The sequence below is a fragment of the Ovis canadensis genome, chromosome 16 (genome assembly GCF_042477335.2).
Source record: "Ovis canadensis isolate MfBH-ARS-UI-01 breed Bighorn chromosome 16, ARS-UI_OviCan_v2, whole genome shotgun sequence".
NCBI classification, from domain to species: domain Eukaryota; kingdom Metazoa; phylum Chordata; class Mammalia; order Artiodactyla; family Bovidae; genus Ovis; species Ovis canadensis.
Genome location: NC_091260.1, coordinates 53,009,220 through 53,027,738, shown reverse-complemented (window position 1 = coordinate 53,027,738; position 18,519 = coordinate 53,009,220). Strand labels below are relative to the sequence as shown.

Below are 18,519 nucleotides of genomic sequence, written 5' to 3'. Positions count from 1 at the left end.
CATCCTGATGGAATCTGGACCAGCTTCCAGAATCTACCCCTCCCTCAAACATCCACATGCTTCCAGGAAGTTGAGTCCAGGGGAACTCCAGGAGCAAGTTGGTTTTCTCTAAGGATAATCCTACCTTCTCCACCAAAGACCAGTATGGGGATGGCTTGTGATTTAACTTGACCCAAGGAGACACGCTTGCTCCTTGGAAGAAAAGCTATGACCAACCTAGACAGCATATTAAAAAGCAGAGACATTACTTGGCCAATGGTCCGTGTAGTCAAAGCTATGGTTTTTCCAGTGGTCATGTATGGATGTGAGAGGTGGACCGTAAAGAAGGCTGAGTGCTGAAGAATTGATGCTTTTGAACTGTGGTGTTGGAGAAGACTCTTGAGAGTCCCTTGGACTGCAAGGAGATCCAACTGGTTGATCCTAAAGGAAATCAGTCCTGAGTGTTCATTGGAAGGACTGCTGCTGAAGCTGAAGCTCCAATACTTTGGCCACCTCATGGGAAGAACTGACTCACTTGAAAAGACCCTGATGCTGGGAAAGATTGAAGGCAGGAGGAGAAGGGGATGACAGAGAATGAGATGGTTGGATGGCATCATCGACTGAATGGACATGAGTTTGAGCAAGCTCCAGGAGATGGTGAAGGACAGGGAAGTCTGGCCTGCTGCAGTCCACGGGGTGGAAAAGAGTCGAACACGACTGAGTAATTGAACAACAAAAGGAAACACGAGATAAGATTTGCAGAGGGCAGCTGAGACCCTCTCTTCTTTTGGATGTTGTGCTGTGTGGAAATGAGATTCCAGACCTTGCTGAGGATGGGGGGCAGGGAAATTGAAGGCAATGATACTAGGGGTGTAAAGCTGGGTAGGGAAGTTGAACAGTAGTCCAAGGAAGAAGTGATAGTGTCTGGATGAAAGAAGCAATGGGAGATGGGGAGAGGGAAGGAGATGGGAGTTCTGAAAGTGGAACTGATAGCACTTCACTATTGAGATTCATCACTTTAATAAATATTCACAAAATTTCCCATATGGGCCAGGCACTATTCCAGGAACTGGGAACTGAGCAATGAATGAAACCTACAAAGTCCTTCATAAAGTTTCCATTTTAGCACTCCCTAATTTAGAAGGAATGAGGCAGGGGTTAATCCATACAATGTCAGCAGTGATAGGCAGTATGAAGGAAAATGAAAAGGGTTCCCGGAGAGTGAGTGAGTGCTATTTTAGACAGGGATCAGGAAAGGACTCTCTGGAAGGGACATTTGAACAGTGGCCAAATGGAGTGATAGGTAAACTGTGGGGTCTATTGAGATAGAGGTAGACATACTGGGAGTGGAAGCTGGAGACTAGTAATAGGAAGGAAAGTCTAGTAAGACTTTCAAATGGATGATGGTACAGTTTATTGATAAAGAGACACACGTGGATGATGCTAATAACAGGCAGTTATACACAGGAGCTGGTCTAGATGGAGAGGTGGCAGTTATCTGAAGGAAACCTCAAGGACATTTTCTAAAATTTCAATTCAGAGACACCAGCTGAATGGTTTCCTTACCAAATTAAAAGGATCAGACTTTTCCACCTAAGGACATTCATTCTGGTTAACAGCAGAGCCTAAAATATTTCAATGAGCAACAAAAGGCTATGTTAGTACTACTGAAAGAACTTTCTTGAAAGCTTTTCACAAATTTAGAAGCAGGAGTAAACTTTATGGGGAATAAAGCTTTATTTAATAAAAAGCATTATATTAATGTATTTCAAGTATTTTATAAATATATAAGCATTTTAAATTGACAAATATAACCTATCAAGTAAATTGAAAGGCAGAAAAACTGCCACAATTTAGTACAGGCAAACTAAAAATATTCCCAAATCAAAAGCCACAATAACCATTTTCACAATTCCATCATTACTCTATAATCAGTCCTGTTTCCTGATTAGAATAGTTAGACCACTGTGATACTGTTTTTTCATGTTTCCATGCACACAATTTTTTGTATTATACTGTAAATGCAATGTTCAAATTCATTTGCATTATGGGGCTTGGAACTTAGAGATTAACACTAAGTTTATGAATTTCAACAATATTATCTAACTTAAGCTGAATGATCTCTTTCTGGCTGAACCCAAGTTCTTTAAGAATCTGTTCAGTGTGTTCTCCTACAAAAGGATCCCTTTTAGTTGAAGGGAGAGCTGGGGTGTTGGACAGCAGAGGAGCAGGGCGGGGACTCACACGCTGCTCTGTATCAGTAATAAACGAGCCCCGATCTTTGTTGTGACCATGATGGATAACCTCTTCAAAAGTCAGCACAGGAGTCACGCATGCATCAGTGCCGTCAAAGATCTGACACCACTCTGCCTTTGTCTTCTTTGCAAAGATATCTGCAAATTTCTTCTTCATTTCTGGCCAATCCTTTATACTCATCTGATTGGGAAGTTCATCAGACTTTAGCCCAAGTCCTGAGAGAAAAAACAGAATTTCTTAAATCAGCATGCTTTGGGTATAGTAAATATAATCAGTGCAAATGAGTTTTGAACTCATCATACTTGCCCCAAATGGGATATTTTATAAGAATTCTCAAGTGAGTCAAGAGAAGAAATTTAAACTCAACTTGAAGTTGGAGCCAAAGCTGGAGAAGGCAGTAGTATAACGGGACTCAAAACAGACTTTCTAAGTCTTTGCGAGATCTTACTATTTACATTTCATCAAAAGCAGTCTATTTTTAATTGTCTAGTTTCCAGAAATCAACTTCTTCCCTCTGAGAAGTTTTTCCAAAAGAGACTTCCTCATGAAGTTATTATCTGCCATGTGTGTGCTAAGTCGCTAAGCTGTGTCTGACTCTTTTGTGACCCCCTGTAGCCCAGCAGGCTTCTCTGTCCATGGGATTTCCCAGGCAAGAACACTGGAGTGGATTGTCATTTTCTTCTCCAGGGGATCTTCCTGACCCAGGAATTAAACCCAAGTCTCCTGCATTGGCAGGCAGATTCTTTACCACTGAGCCACCTGGGAAGCCCAAAGACACATGCAAATTGTTCCGATAGTGCACATGAGAGCAAGTTATCAGCCAGCCAGTCAACAGGGGACACAGAGACCTTTTCTCTCTCAAGTACAAAGAGCTCTGAAGGGCCCCTTAACACAAGGGGCAGAGAAGATGAAAGGATTTGCCAGGGAATATCACAAGAAGGATGGCTTCTCCAGTCCATGACTTCATCTGTGCTCCCTTTATTGACTATAGGAACCCACCCCTGTAGACACACCCCAACTCCAGTGCTGATTAAATTATACCCAAAGGGCAACTTTGCCTTTGGGGTTTGGTGTAACTGTCATTTTTATTCTCTCTTGTATAAGAGGGTTTCTCAATTTAAATTATGCATAATATTTTGCATAAGTTTAGCCAAGTTAATCAAGCAGTTCTCATTTTTTATCATCCTTTCCTTATCTACCATGTTGAAAAACAATGACCAATAATTGTAAGCTGCTCTGAAGATGCAGAAGTGCCTACAGAGGTAAGAAGACAGGAATACTGTAGGCTCTTCTTAGAGTTTTGAGGGATATAAGGCTATAAGAACTCACATAATTCTGAACAGCTGTGAAAAAACATCTGTGCAAATAAATTGTTCTCTGTAGCCACCTGTCCCATTCAAAACCAGGAAAGAGATAAAGCCATAGTTTCAGATTTACCACAGTAATCTATGAAGAAATATTTCTAAGGATGTCTTTCACTTTGCTTTCTTCTTCTTGACTGTCCCAAACTCTATGATTAAGAAGCATATAAAAATGAGCAGTTAGCCAAAGCACTTAAGTAGACCACAGCTAACTGCTGGAAACATATACGCATGCTTTTATGAAGTTTCCTTTTTTTTTAATCAGAATGTGATCAGAATCACCAACTAAAACTGGAGCCAATAGTTCTCCAAGAAACACTAAACTTAAGGTTACACAGGTTTTGTTAAGGTACACAGGTTTGTACACTGGAATCAGTTCAGTTCAGTTCAGTCACTCAGTCATGTCCGACTCTTTCTAGAAATCAGGACACTTCCACCCCTGACTGTGACACACCAGCTGTGTCAACACGGCTGCTATTTAAAAGGGTGAGGAGGAAGATATTTGGTACTGACAAAAAAGGATGTCTTTGCTATATTTTTTAATTAAAAAATTATTAATTATAAACTTATATGATTATGTATTTTACAAATTATATAATGTATATAGTTATATATACATTATAAAAATTATATAATACAAATACATATATAAATTATAATATATTTATATTATATAGATTATTTTAAAAATTTAATTGTGTCTGTATGTGTACAGGGAAAATTCGTAAAGGCCACATTCCAAACTTTCCTAAAGTAGAAGGACATGGGAGAATTTTTACCTCTTACCTTATAAATTCTGTGTTGTTTACACTTTTTTCATAAAAAATACATTATTTTGAATTCTTTCATTTTTTAAAATTGTGGTAAAATATACAAAATATAAAATTGCCCATTTTAGCCACTATTAAGAATACAGTACTATGTTATTAGGTACATTCATATTGTTCTGGAACCATTACCACCATTCATCTCCAGAACTTTTCATCTTTCCAAATTGAAACTGTACCGGCTTCCCTGGTGGCTCAGATGGTAAAATATCTGCCTGCAATGCAGGAGACCCAGGTTCAATTCCTGAGTTGGGAAGATCCCCTGGCGAAGGGAATGACAACCCACTCCAATATTCTTGCATGAAGAAATCCATGGACAGAGGAGCCTGGCGGGCTACAGTCCATGGGGTTGCAAAGAGTTGGACACAACTGAGCAACTAACACTTTTACCCATTAAACACTAACACTCTATTCTCTGCTTCCCCCAGTCCTTGTTCAAATATCTGTTCAAGTTCCCACTTTTAATTCTTTTGGATATATAACCAGAAGTAGAATTGCTGGATCATATGGTAATTCTATGTTTAATTTTTTGAGGAGTCACTATATCATTTTCCACAATGGTTGTACAATTTTACATTCTTACCAGTAATGCATGGGGTTCCAATCTCTCCACATCCTCACCAACACTTATTTCCTGGCTTTCTTTTAATAAGTATTTTGAAATTTTAAAGCAACTTAAAAAAATTCTCTATTGCCTTTACTACAAGAATGTTATGTCACGAGAGTCTCAGTATCTTCAGATTTCTTTGCCCTGGAAAGCATTAGGAACATAGCACAGAGGAGTCTGAGCCTTACAAAAACCTTGTGTATTTATGCTCAGACACTGAGAGCTAAATGAAGCTATGGTCTCAAAGATCTCAAAATGTACGGTGAAATAATAAATTAACACTAACAAAAAAATCATTACAGATGTGGGAGTTTGTCCAAACCACTCTGTTCTATCGTTCTTCTAACTTATGGTTAAGTTAGTGAAGTTAATATAGTTGGTCACAGAATGCATTCTGATGCTTATAAAAACCATCATTCCAGCTATATACAGACTACTCTGAGCAGCATTTTGCATCTGAAAAGCTATCAAACATAGAACTCCAGACTTAAAACTGGAAGATAAATGTGCTGCAACACATGTGCTTGTCACACTGCTTCAGCATATATTCTAAAACTTCTTAGAAACCAAATGATCTGAAGTAAACTTTAAATTCACATTTCACAGGGACAAAATAAGTGCAGTCCAATTATCAGTCAGGGCAGAAGGGATCCCAAATTTTTCTGCTAACCTGTGGCAACATATCAGTAAGACAAGAATCTGCAAGAAAGGTGAACCGCAGAAGCATCAAGTGATGGTGACATATCCCAACAAACTCTCACTTGCCAAAGCCTCTCTGTGCTCTGGTGACCCCATTATTAAGAACCAGGAGGGGCAACTATCCATCAAGGAATAAAAACTGGTAGAACCAGCAGATCATTTCTAGGCAAGAACAGACTGTGGCCATGCAACGGGCAAGATAAATATCCAACACTACTGAGTATGGGCTTCCCAGGTGGCACCAGTGGTAAAGACCCTGCCTGCCAGTGCAGGAGACGTAAGAGATCTGAGTTCGATCCCTGGGTTGGGAGGGTCCCCTGGAGAAGGGCATGGCAACCCACTCCAGGATTCTTGCCTGGAGAATCCCAGGGACAGAGGAGCCTGGCGGGCTACGGTCCATAGCGTCGCACAGAGTTGGACACAACTGAAGAGACTTAGCACAGCACTGAGTATGAAATGTAATAAAAACACTGAACCCCCACAAAAAGGACTATGATCTGTTTAATCTGACCTATTTTATAGACCTTTTTAATAAAACTACTTGTCAATTTAAAAGATGGGGGAAGTGCCTCACAATATAATGATGACCATCATTAGGCTAATTATAAACTGGGTATATACACATAATAAAAGACATCATGAACTTCACAAGACCCCAAAATAGAGGCTGGAAAACATCCACAGAAAAGAAGTTCCTGAAAAGTTACTCACCCTTGATCAGCAGCTCGTAGAACTGGGGCTCTAATGCTCCGACAGCCATGAACCCCCCGTCGGCTGTCCGGTAGGTTGTGTAGAACGGTGCTCCGCCATCTAACACGTTCTGTCCACGGGGCTGGTCCCACAATCCTGCTTCTTGGGTTTTCCACAGAAAAGAACTTAGATATGCTGTTCCTTCCACCTTTGAAGAAACAGAATGCAATGTGAATCCAGGTAATGCAACTATACAAATTATGACTATTTCCTACTTGGGTTTTTAAAAAAATGTTTGTATAAAAATGTTTATCTTCTAATAAGAAGGATTATACCTAATAATACAACTTCTTTGATATTTTGAGAAAGTGAATTAGGGCAGGTTTATGATAGAGCTCCTGCACTATTCAGATCAGGGAATATTGTTCAGAAAAGACTTCAAGGAACTACTTCTGCTCTTCCTTTCAAATAAGATTGGCAGAATGTTGACAATTTTTGAAGCTAAGTGAGGCTAGCTTCACTAGTAAGCTTACTTCACCATTAGGAAGCTAATTATATATTCTCTTTACGTTTATATATGTTCAGGATAAAAAAGCTGAAAATAAAAAGGTTTTTTAAAAATCTATCATCTGATCTCAATACTTATAAACACATACACACAAACACATGAAGCAGATCACATTTTAAAGGTAAATCACATGACAGTTATATTTAGTTGATTCTAGTTTTGATACCAAGCACAAGAAAAACAAATTTGAATATTTAACATATTTTAACTTTAATTATCACTAGAAAGTTACAGAATAAACATAACAACATGGGTGGCAGGTGATAAGGGTTTTCTGAGTACAGACAAACTAGTTTGGGAATGCCAGCTTCCCACTAGTCCTGAAATAAAAAGGACTCACATCTCCGGTATGATTGTCATGAGACTGGATGCACTGAGCTAACTAAAGCACACTTCCCTACGCTGCTGGCAGTCCAGGAAGAGGGCCAGCAAAGTATCCTTGTCTCTGAGGTTACTAATAGAAAGGCCCCATTCCAACCGTGAGCATGGGATTTCTCACAGATTCTGGCTACGAAACAAACACAAAATTTAACAGGCAAGAAGACTGCAGTGGGTTGCCGTTTCCTCCTCCAGGGGATCTTCCCAACCCAGGCATCAAACCCTTGTCTCCAGGGTCCGCAGGTGGATTCTTTACCACTGAGCCAGTTGGGAGCCCATCTTTAGATACGTCTCAGTTTTCTCTTTTAGCTTGAAGAAGCTCATGAACACTTGAATCCATGGATCTGACATTTGCTGTCACCAAGTAGTGGAGTTTGCATAAGTGGCCTTTGGTGGTGCTGTTTTTTGAAATGAGGTTACACAGATTTTACAGTCCCCACATTTATACATACACACACAAACACACATATAGAAACATCTCACACACACACACATATATACATTTAATCTCTTTTATACACTGGATGTACTGATGAGTATTGAAAAAAGACGTCCTGTCAGTGTTATGGGTCTATTTTGGGTCACTCAGGATACAAACAGGCTCTAATCTAACTCCACCTTTACTGGGCGCCATAGAAGGACACAGGACAAGACACAGCAATTATAATCCTTATCTCATCAAGAGGCTGCCGAGCACACACCTTTCTTCCCCCTTCATCCACACGCAGCGTATGCTGCCACGGATGACAGCCCTTGACACAGGGAAATTGCAGCCTCAATTTCCCAACTTTTTATATTATTCTCATCACATAGGCAATGGCCTGCATGCCAACATGCAGTCCCCCAGGTCAGAAGTGTTCCCTTAGGTCAGGAGTAAACACAGTAAAACAGACCCCACATGCCATGTGCATGCATGCTGTTGCTTCAGTCCTGTCTGATATCCAGACTCTTTGTAACCCAATGGATTAGAGCCCAGCAGGCTCCTTTGCCCATGAGGATTCTCCAGGCAAGCATACTGGAGTGTCATGCCATGCCCTCCCCAAGGGGATCCCTGCAACCCAGGGATCGAACCCAAGTCTCAGGCATCTCCTGTATTGGCACATGGGTTCTTTACCACTAGCACCCCCTGGGAAGCCCTAACTCTAGTTTCTAAGGGAACAGTCTGATGAAGAGATGACTCCAGGTCATCATGGGCAGGCCTAGGTCATAGACTCTGCTGCTAAAGTCATTTGGAAACTATCCGTCTAAAAGAATAAGATGTATGTCCCCTCCAATCAGCCTCCTCCTTCAGTGGTTCTCCCCAGGGTACCAGAGCCACCATCCACTGGGTCTTCTAAGTCAGAGATCAGGGAGCAATCCTTGATTCCTTCCTCTCCCTCCACTGCCAAATAGGAATCGTTAAATTCAGACCTATTCTATCACTGACCATTTTAGTACTTGCCTTTATCTCTTAGTCTTGTCTTCATCAGATCCACTCTATAGCCTACCAGCAAAGATAGGTCCAAATGTAACCTGTATAGTGGTACTAGCCTGGGCTCTCATCAACTAGCTGTGAGAACTCAGACAAAGTTCTGAATGCACTGATGAGTCTGATGAAGAAAGATGTCCTAACAGCTTTATGGATCTGTGCTTAGTTGCTCATTCATGTCCGACTCTTTGCAACCCCACGGACGGTAGCCCACCAGGCTCCTCTGGCCATGGGATTTTTCAGACAAGAATACTGGAGTGAGTTGCCATTTCCTCCTCCAGGGGATCTTCCTGACCCAGGGATCAAACCCACGTCTCCTGTGTTTCCTGTACTATAGGTGAATTCTTTACCTGCTGAGCCATCAGGGAAGCCCTGTTACGGGTCTAACTGGGTTCAGTACCAATGTATCTCAGGAGAAGGGAATGGCAACCCACTCCAGTATTCTTGCCTGGAAAGTCCGTGGACAAAAAAGCCTCATGGGCTGCAGCCCATGGGGGTCACACAACTGAGTGCACATGTGTGAGGGGTCTGGAGGGAGATGGGTTGGTAGCAATAAACAGGTAGAACTGGAAAAAAACAAACAAACAATGTATTCCAAGTGAAATTGTTGTTTGGGGGATTAGGAGAGATCACACAGGAGAAGTGCCTAGGAGAACATGAAGCAAGTGCTCCGTGCGTGAGAGTGAAGACACTGAAGCATCCTGACATTCGAATCTCCACTACACAGAGCAGCAGGAAGGTCTAGACGGTCCATTTTATTTGAGCATCATCAAGAATCTCTTCCTCCTGCTAAAGGAGACCTCCTGAGCCCAGTTTTGAATGAAGATCTCTTAAAAATCATATTCAAAGCGCGAAACACAAGATGGGGAAAATTGCTGAAACACAGTGTAGTAATCAGGTGAGTCATGAACAGTTTAGAAAACTGACTCCACAAACAGACGATCAAAATATGACACTGGGACACATGTCAAACATAGGAAGCTATTTTAAAGAGAAGGCTATCTTTGCTAACTTGGATTCAAATTTCAAATCTCAATTTATCTCCTGTCTTGTTCAAAAGAGGATTTGAGGCAGCCATGTATAAACCTTAGGAAAAAACGCTAGGTTTATCATTTCCCCCAGTTATCACTTACCATGCTTGCATCGATGACCTGACCTTTGCCAGAGCGTGTGCGTTCAAACAACGCCATAATGATGCCCATTGTGCACATGAGGCCACCACCACCAAAATCAGCCAGGAGATTCAACGGGGCATATGGATTCTCACCACTTCTGCCAATTCTTGATAAAACACCTATACCATGGGGGAAAAAATGGAGGACCATTAAGGGTAAATTTAATGTGTCTTTTAAATTTGTATTTATTTATTTTTGGCTGTGCAGGATCTTCGTTGCTCTCTCTGGTTGCACTGAGTGGAGGCTGCTCTCTAATTGCAGTGTGTGGGCTTCTCATTACAGTGGCTTCTCTTTTTGCAGAGCACAGGCTCCAGGACACACAGGCTTCAGTAGCTGTGGCACGTGGGCTCTGTCATTGCGGCTCCGGGGCTATAGAACAACAGGCTCAACAGTAAGCCTGTACTTTACAGGCTTAGTTGCTCCACGGCATATGGGATCTTCCCGGACCTGGGAGCAAACCCTGTGTCTCCTGCATTAGCAGGCAGATTCTTTACCAACAAGCCATCCAGTGGTAAATGGGTTATAAATCCCATTTAATGTGTACTTTAAATAAATACCTGAACATCTTAGAAGGAAAACCAATCTCTTTAGGCCTTTCTAAATCTAAACTTGTTCGGTATAAGATGGTTTTCCTTTTTTTTTTTTGTCTTTATTTTCCTTAAAACTTTATTCCTACAAACATTTTCAGAATTCTACTGCTAAGTTTTTATTCACTGAGTTGTGGAGGGGAGGGGAATGGTTGCTATCCACTTAGTTTATGACTTAACAATGGTATAAGGCACTTCCATTCTTATTAGAAAGAGATGCAAGAAAATAAACACAAAAAAGAAAAGGAATTGCATTTTTAAATAGATGTGAAAAATCAACTCTCCACTCACTCTTTTACTCAACCTTTAAATGTGTACACACAGACTATTTGAGACTTCTTTTACTCAGCAATATGATTCTTAGAAATCTAGAATTAGGTCATTCTAAGAGCTCCTTATTGCCAAATTCAGACTTAAATTGAAGAAAGTAGGGAAAACCACTAAACCATTCAGGTATGACCTAAATTAAATCCCTTATGATTATACAGTGGAAGTGAGAAATAGATTTAAGGGACTAGATCTGATAGATAGAGTGCCTGATGAACTATGGACGGAGGTTTGTGACATTGTACAGTAGACAGGGATCAAGACCATCCCCATGGAAAAGAAATGAAAAAAGCAAAATGGCTGTCTGAAGAGGCCTTACAAATATGTATGAAAAGAAGAGAAGTGAAAAGCAAAGGAGAAAAGCAAAGATATAAGCATCTGAATGAAGAGTTCCAAAGAATAGCAAGGAGAGAGAAGAAAGCCTTCCTCAGTGATCAGTGCAAAGAAATAGAGGAAAACAACAGAATGGGAAAGACTAGAGATCTCTTCAAGAAAATTAGAGATACCAAGGGAACATTTCATGCAAAGATGGGCTCGATAAAGGACAGAAATGGTATAGACCTAACAGAAGCAGAAGATATTAAGAAGAGGTGGCAAGAATACACAGAAGAACTGTATAAAAAAGATCTTCAAGACCAGATAATCACAATGGTGTGATCACACACCTAGAGCCAGACATCCTGGAATGTGAAGTCAAGTGGGCCTTAGAAAGCATCACTAAAAACAAAGCAAGTGGAGGTGATGGAATTCCAGTTGAGCTGTTTCAAATCCTGAAAGATGATGCTGTGAAAGTGCCGCACTCAATATGCCAGCAAATTTGGAAAACTCAGCAGTGGCCACAGGACTGGAAAAGGTCAGTTTTCATTCCAGTTCCAAAGAAAGGCAATGCTAAAGAATGCTCAAACTACCACCCAATTGCACTCATCTCACATGCTAGTAAAGCAATGCTCAAAATTCTCCAAGCCAGGCTTCAGCAATACGTGAACCGTGAACTTCCAGATGTTCAAGCTGGTTTTAGAAAAGCCAGAGGAACGAGAGATCAAATTGCCAACATCTGCTGGATCATCGAAAAAGCAAGAGAGTTTCAGAAAAACATCTATTTCTGCTTTATTGACTATGCCAAAGCCTTTGACTGGGTGGATCACAATAAACTGTGGAAAATTCTGAAAGAGATGGGAATACCAGACCACCTGACCTGCCTCTTGAGAAACCTGTATACAGGTCAGGAAGCAACAGTTAGAACTGGACATTGAACAACAGACTGGTTGGTTCCAAATAGGAAAAGGAGTACGTCAAGGCTGTATATTGTCACCCTGCTCACTTAACTTCTATGCAGAGTACATCATGAGAAACGCTGGGCTGGAAGAAGCACAAGCTGGAATCAAGATTGCCGGGCGAAATATCAATAACTTCAGATATGCAGATGACTCCACCCTTATGGCAGAAAGTGAAGAGCAACTAAAAAGCTTCTTGATGAAAGTGAAAGAGGAGAGTGAAAAAGTTGGCTTAAAGCTCAACATTTGGAAAACTAAGATCATGGCATCTGGTCCCATCACTTCGTGGGAAATAGTTGGGGAAACAGTGTCAGACTTTATTTTTCGGGGCTCCAAAATCACTGCAGATGGTGATTGCAGCCATGAAATTAAAAGATGATTACTCCTTGGAAGGAAAGTTATGACCAATCTAGAGAGCATATTCAAAAGCAGAGACATAACTTTGCCAACAAAGGTCCGTCTAGTCAAGGCTATGGTTTTTCCAGTGGTCATGTATGGATGTGAGAGTTGGACTGTGAAGAAAGCTGAGCACCAAAGAATTGATGCTTTTGAACTGTGGTGTTGGAGAAGACTCTTGAGAGTCCCTTGGACTGCAAGGAGATGCAACCAGTCCATCCTAAAGGAGATCAGTCCTGGGATTTCTTTGGAAGGACTGATGCTGAAGCTGAAACTCCAATACTTTGGCCACCTCATGTGAAGAGTTGACTCACTGGAAGACTCTGATGCTGGGAGGGGTTGGGGGCAGGAAGAGAAGGGGATGACAGAGAATGAGATGGTTGGATGGCATCACCGACTCAACAGACATGAGTTTGGGTAAACTCTGGGAGTTGGTGATGAACAGGGAGGCCTGGCGTGCTGCGATTCATGGGGTCGCAAAGAGTCGGACACGACTGAGCGACTGAGCGACAGAACTGAACTGAACTGAAGCGCTTCCCTGGTGGCTCAGAGGGTAAAGAACCTGCCTGTCATGCAGGAGACTCAGATTCTATCCCTGAGTCAGGAAGATCCCCTGGAGAAGGGAATGGCAACCTACTCCAGTATTCTTGCCTGGAAAAATCCATGGACAGAAGAGCCTGGTGGGATACAGTCCATGGGGTCACGAAGAGCTGGACATGACTGAGTGGTTAACACTTTCAAGATATGTTCGTACAGGTGAAAACCATGGGCTTTTTCTAGTATTCATAGAATTTCTAAAATCATGCCTCAGTCAACAATTCACAATAAAGTAAGGGGGTACCAGAATCAAACTATTAATATATCTTTGCAAACCACAGAGCAACCATTTCTGCTATCAATAAGTCTCTTACTTCTTAGCAGGGGCCTGTTTGAACAAATACTACACTTGATCTTAGCCAAAAGGCCGAGAAGCGATGCAGCAGGGGCCTGTTTGAGAATTCACTCCACAAACATAGTCAGTAAATGTTACTACTGAGTGTATTACCCCTCCCTGTGTGTTAAGGCAGGGGAAAGTGAAAGTGTTAGTTGCTCGGCTCTTTGCGACGCCAGGAAGTGTAGACTGCCAGGCTCCTCTGTCCATGTATTCTCCAGGCAAGAATACTGGAGTGGGTGGCCATGCTCTCCTCCAAGGGATGTTCCTGACCCAGGCATCAAACCCATGTCTCCTGCTTTGCAGGCAGATTCCTTACGATCTGAGTCACCAGAGGGAGGCTGACAGTGATTGTTCCAAGACAAACCAATCTTTTTTAAAGAAGTACACGCTCTTTATTAATTCCAATAAATATTCCAAACTTCACCTTTAAAACATTCTTTCTAATAAGTGTAACTGTAGATCTTGACTGGGGGAAAAAAGAGTGTAGAGAAATTGCTTTTTTTTTTCCCCAACATACCTGACAAAGCCAAATAGTTGATGTCATGTCCGGCTGCCTTGGAGAACCTTCCTGACTGGCCGAATCCACTCAACCTGCCATAGATAAGCCTTGGGTTCTTCTTCTGCAGAATCTCTGGACCGAGCTGGAGTCTTTCCATTACCCCTTAAGAGAAAAGTTACATTTTTTTTGAAGACAGCATGAACTGAAGATGGGTATAATCCCTTCTTTGTGGCAAATATAAAATAGCACTTTTTTGCAAGGAAAATTGGTAACATTTGTTGTGAGTTTATAGTGAACGTATTGCCAGTAATTAAGAACCCAGACAGTGAAGCCCCCATTTCTGGAATGTGTGGCAGATCCCCCCACCCCAAGAATGCTATTTCCCTTCAGCACTGCCCTACATCCCTGCAGGCATACCCAAACATCTTCAGAGTGGATATGCCATCCCTTCAGTCAGCCCCTTCAGAGTTTCCCCAGTTTGCTCCTAAGTAATTTATTAGAAGTGGTCTGTTCTTTTGGAAGTTACTCTGGGTCTTTAGTTGATCAAAAATTCACTTTGGAAGCTGCTTTTCCTTTCAGGACCTCTTTTATGTCTATGCCTGCATGGGTGCCTGCTATGCTTATGCATGTATATATTCCATCTTCCCAAACAGCTCAGATGCTCCTCTGGCAGGATTCATGCCTCATCTGTTCCCACAGGCCTTTAACATGCCCAGCAGTTCCTCTACAAAAAGACTCAGTATAAATATCTGGTGAAAGAAGGGTTAGCAACAACAGCATTTAATTGCTCTTATCAGCGAGTACAGCTGACCCTTGAACAAGGCGAGTTTGAACTGTTTGGGTCCACTGACATCCAGTTTTTCAAAAGTAAATACTACAGTATTACACAGTCTGTGGTTGATGGATGTCGAGGAACTGTGAAGAACCACTGTAACTAAAGTACAGGTTAGCCCTGGTTTGTTCAAGGGTCAATCAATATTTATTCTGCTAAAGCCAGGGAACCTAAGGAGTCCTGGGGTTAAAGACATAAAATTAGATAGTAAAACTCACTGACTTTGTCTCCACAAAGCTATGACAAGTTACAAAAGGATTCTATTCCTAGACTGGTGGTTACCAAGGGGGAAGGATAGGAGAGGGATGAATTGGGAGCTTGGGATTAGCAGATGCAAACAAGTATATACAGAATGGATAAACAATAAGGTTCTACCATATAGCACAGGAAGCTCTATTCAATATCCTGTGATAAACCTGTGATAAATGAAAAATATGAAAAAGAATATATATGTAACTCAGTGGCTCTGCTGTACAGTAGTAATTAACACAACATTGTAAATCAACCATACTTCAATAAAAAATAGAACTCTATTTCTCTAACTAGAAAAACATCAGCCTCAAACCACCCCAACACCCCCTGCAACTAGCTCCACCTCTCCCCTAATTCTGCAACAAATTATTTACCCATATGGAGTCTCCTTCAATTTCAAGTTGTGTATTATTAAATTATAACATAATCCTAATTACTAAATTATTATTGTTGTAATCTCAGATCTGAGGGTGGATTCATTCACATATTTAAATACACCTGGTGCCCCACATAGCAGATTCATTCCCCATTTACTGACTTCCAGCTATATACCAAAGCTTGGGATTTGTACTTGAGCAACAGCAGGTGTCTGAGCAAAGATCAAAGTGGTGCTAGACCCAAACATCAGCTTTAAAAAGGCTGTTACAACTGTTATCAAGGAAACTGCAGCAGGCATGCAAAGAATCCAGAAGTCACAGAAAGGAAGAAGAATGATGGGACTGATGATAACTGAAAGCTGGTGGTGGAAAAGGAAGATTTGGGAGCCTAGACAAAGGTACGAGTTTTTCATTCAGGCAACTGGGTGGACATTGGTTCTATTCACTGAAATGATACAGAAAGAGAAGAGGACATTTTAGTAGGGAAAACGTGGGACTGTTTGGAATATGTGGAAGCTGCAGTGCCTAGGAGACAGTCAGATAGAAGTGGGCAGAACTTGCCTATTCTGGAAGTCTGTGGCTCTAAAAGAAGGGGGCACAGTTATAGACTTGGCCATCACCTGCCTATAAAAAATAAAAACAGCAGAAATGGATAAGGGCTGCAAGAAGCAGAGTGTAAAGGAAATTGAGCAGAAGCTGGAACCTGAACCCCAGCATTTAAGGAAGCAGGTGTTAGCCTGGCTTTACCCCGGTAAACCAAGCTCCAAAATTTGTCAAAGTTTGACTATGAACCTACATGCAGTTTTCCAGGGAGAGAATCTATGGCTTTCGTTTGTTTCTCATAGGGTTCATGACCTTCACGTAATTAAGAAACGCAAATGGGAAAGAGTAACTAAAAAAAAGGGGGGAACTTGGGAAGGAGTCAGAGGTATAGGGAAAGTGGGGACAACAGCATTATCTCGGACTCCAAGAGTGGAAGATCGTCTCAGGGGGCGAACGATCAGCAACATCAAATGCAACAGCAAGGTCTAGAAAGGGACGGAAAGGTTTCAGGTGGCAACAGGGCAAAGGTATGCCGGTAGGCTGCAGTCCATGGGGTCCCTAGGAGTCGGACACGACTGAGCGACTTCACTTTCACTTTCATGCATTGGAGAAGGAAATGGCAACCCACTCCAGTGCTCTTGCCTGGAGAATCCCAGGGACGGAGGAGCCTGGTGGGCTGCAGTCTATGAGGTCGCACAGAGTTGGACACAACTGAAGCGACTTAGCAGCAGCAGCAGCAGCAGCAGCATGCGGGGTGCAGCCCCAAGCGGCCGGGCGCGGCGACCTCCCTTCTGCGGGGACCATCCCCTCTCTGGCCCCGCGTAGAGGCAGGAGGCTCACCGGGGCGGAAAGGTTCCAACAGCACGTCCGCCTGGGCGCACAGGCGCCGCAGCACCGCGGCTCCCCGCGGCCGCTTCAGGTCCACCACCAGCGAGCGCTTGCCTCGGGCCAACACGCTCGGGTCGCTGCGGGTGCCGGGTCGGTCCACACGCACCACGTGAGCCCCGAAGTCCGCCAGGACCATACCGCAGAAGGGAACCGGGGCCAGGCCGCCGAGTTCCACGACTGTGATGCCCCTAAGCGCCATGGGCCCCGCGTCTCCTTCCCAAACCGAAGAAGCAGCAGCTGCCTGAACTTTGACCTCTACAGCCTAGCGTCCGCCCCGGTGGCACATTTCCTGCCTCGTGGCCCCGCCCCCACGCGCCTGCGCGCAGCCGTAGAGCCTGCGAGCTAGTGCGTCTTCGGACCGCCTCCAGATCTGGGCGGCTGTTAGTGGACTCAGGTGGCTTAGATTTTAAAATTCTGCTGCTGCTGCTGCTGCTAAATCGCAAACTCTAGGGGATCCTAAATTGTGCCCTAGGGGTTGACCTGGGGGGATGGGGGATGGGAGTGGGGGGTGGGACACATGGCTGGCCCTGGATGTCTCAGGATGGTTTTCCTTTCCTTGCAGTCCCAGCCGCTGTGCTCTATGGACCCGTTTATTACCTCTCTGGCCTTGAAAAACATGAAAAATACATAAATATTTAAGAGTAATATTAAAGTGTTGTTTTTAGCTTCTCAGCTATCTGGGGTTAGTATCCTGTGTTTTTACAGCCTGAGTTTCCTCCCTTTCACACCGAGGGAGTGACTATAGTCCCATGACTGTCAGAAGGAAGGTACTCTTTTCTTTCCTGAGCTGGTTAGGCTCACCAGCTCACCTTTGGCAATAACTACAATGGACCCTTCGTTTAGTGACATGGCAGGCAATGTGCCAGTTATGATTATTCACCACCCACAAAAAGCTTGTGTGCTATCATGGAATATAAAAAGCACATGTTGAGCAGGTGGTGCTCATGAGAGACAAATCTGAGAAGTTTAAAAATATTTTTAATTTGTCACCTGCCATCTCTACAATTATAGTTTGGAGTTTTTAATTTCAGTGCATTTTAAAAGTACAATAAAATAACAAATAGCCCCACTCCTTGCAGTTTGGAGTCTCCAAGAGCTAGGGAGAGAGTTTAATAGAGAAAAGTTGAGGCAAGGAAATTATTCATTGACTAGATGTAATTGCCTCGTTGACTGCATTTGTTTCGTACTTTGATTTCTGGACTCTCAGACCAGGTTAGATTCCGCTTGCTTACAGAGGATGCCAGGGCATGAGAGCCACATCACTCTAATGGCTTCCTTGTTTAGTTAGCACCTATTTGTTCCCTCTAGCCCTTTGTTCAAGCATAAATTTTCTAACCCAGCCCTCTTTTATTTTGATTTTGAGAAACTTAAAAGGGAAATGTCTAAAAAATACTCTAGCAAACACCCATAGATGGAGGTACTATTATTTCATGGTGACCCCCAGTCTAAAAAATAAGCAGTACAGATATTGCTTAAGCTAACACCCATGATTAGATTCACATGAATCAGATATCTTACCAGAATTACGCTTTACTAATAAGATCAAAGATGCAGATCGTAGAGATATTCTCAGACAAAGCTGAGGTCCTGGAAATCTCACTT

The 18,519-nt window shown here is 42.5% G+C and overlaps 1 protein-coding gene and 1 pseudogene across 2 annotated transcripts; both read right to left on the bottom strand.

Moving 5' to 3' along the window:
• Window positions 1–1,697: 1,697 nt before the first annotated feature.
• AMACR (alpha-methylacyl-CoA racemase) lies at window positions 1,698–17,365 on the bottom strand. Of its 2 annotated transcripts, XM_069555941.1 has the most exons (5): window positions 16,870–17,365; window positions 14,044–14,187; window positions 9,967–10,127; window positions 6,441–6,627; window positions 1,698–2,450 (listed from the first exon to the last, which is right to left on the bottom strand). In XM_069555941.1, exons 1-5 carry the CDS (start codon window positions 17,114–17,116, stop codon window positions 2,041–2,043), a joined length of 1,149 nt encoding a protein of 382 aa, XP_069412042.1. In that variant the 5' UTR covers window positions 17,117–17,365; the 3' UTR covers window positions 1,698–2,040. The 2 variants fall into 2 exon arrangements, with proteins under 2 accessions (XP_069412042.1, XP_069412043.1); XM_069555942.1 differs by lacking the exon at window positions 9,967–10,127 and having other exon boundaries at window positions 16,870–17,235.
• On the bottom strand, window positions 13,425–13,568 carry LOC138422046 (U2 spliceosomal RNA; annotated as a pseudogene).
• Window positions 17,366–18,519: the final 1,154 nt, after the last annotated feature.

Excerpts from the sequence above, each read along its gene's own strand:
- AMACR (XM_069555941.1), bottom strand. The coding sequence starts at position 17,116 with ATGGCGCTTAGGGGCATCACAGTCGTGGAACTCGGCGGCCTGGCCCCG. Across the intron at positions 6,628-9,966 it reads AGGTCATCGATGCAAGCATG|GTGGAAGGAACAGCATATCT; the intron begins GTAAGTGATAAC and ends GTTTCTTCAAAG. Across the intron at positions 2,451-6,440 it reads CTACGAGCTGCTGATCAAGG|GACTTGGGCTAAAGTCTGAT; the intron begins GTGAGTAACTTT and ends TTTTTCTCTCAG.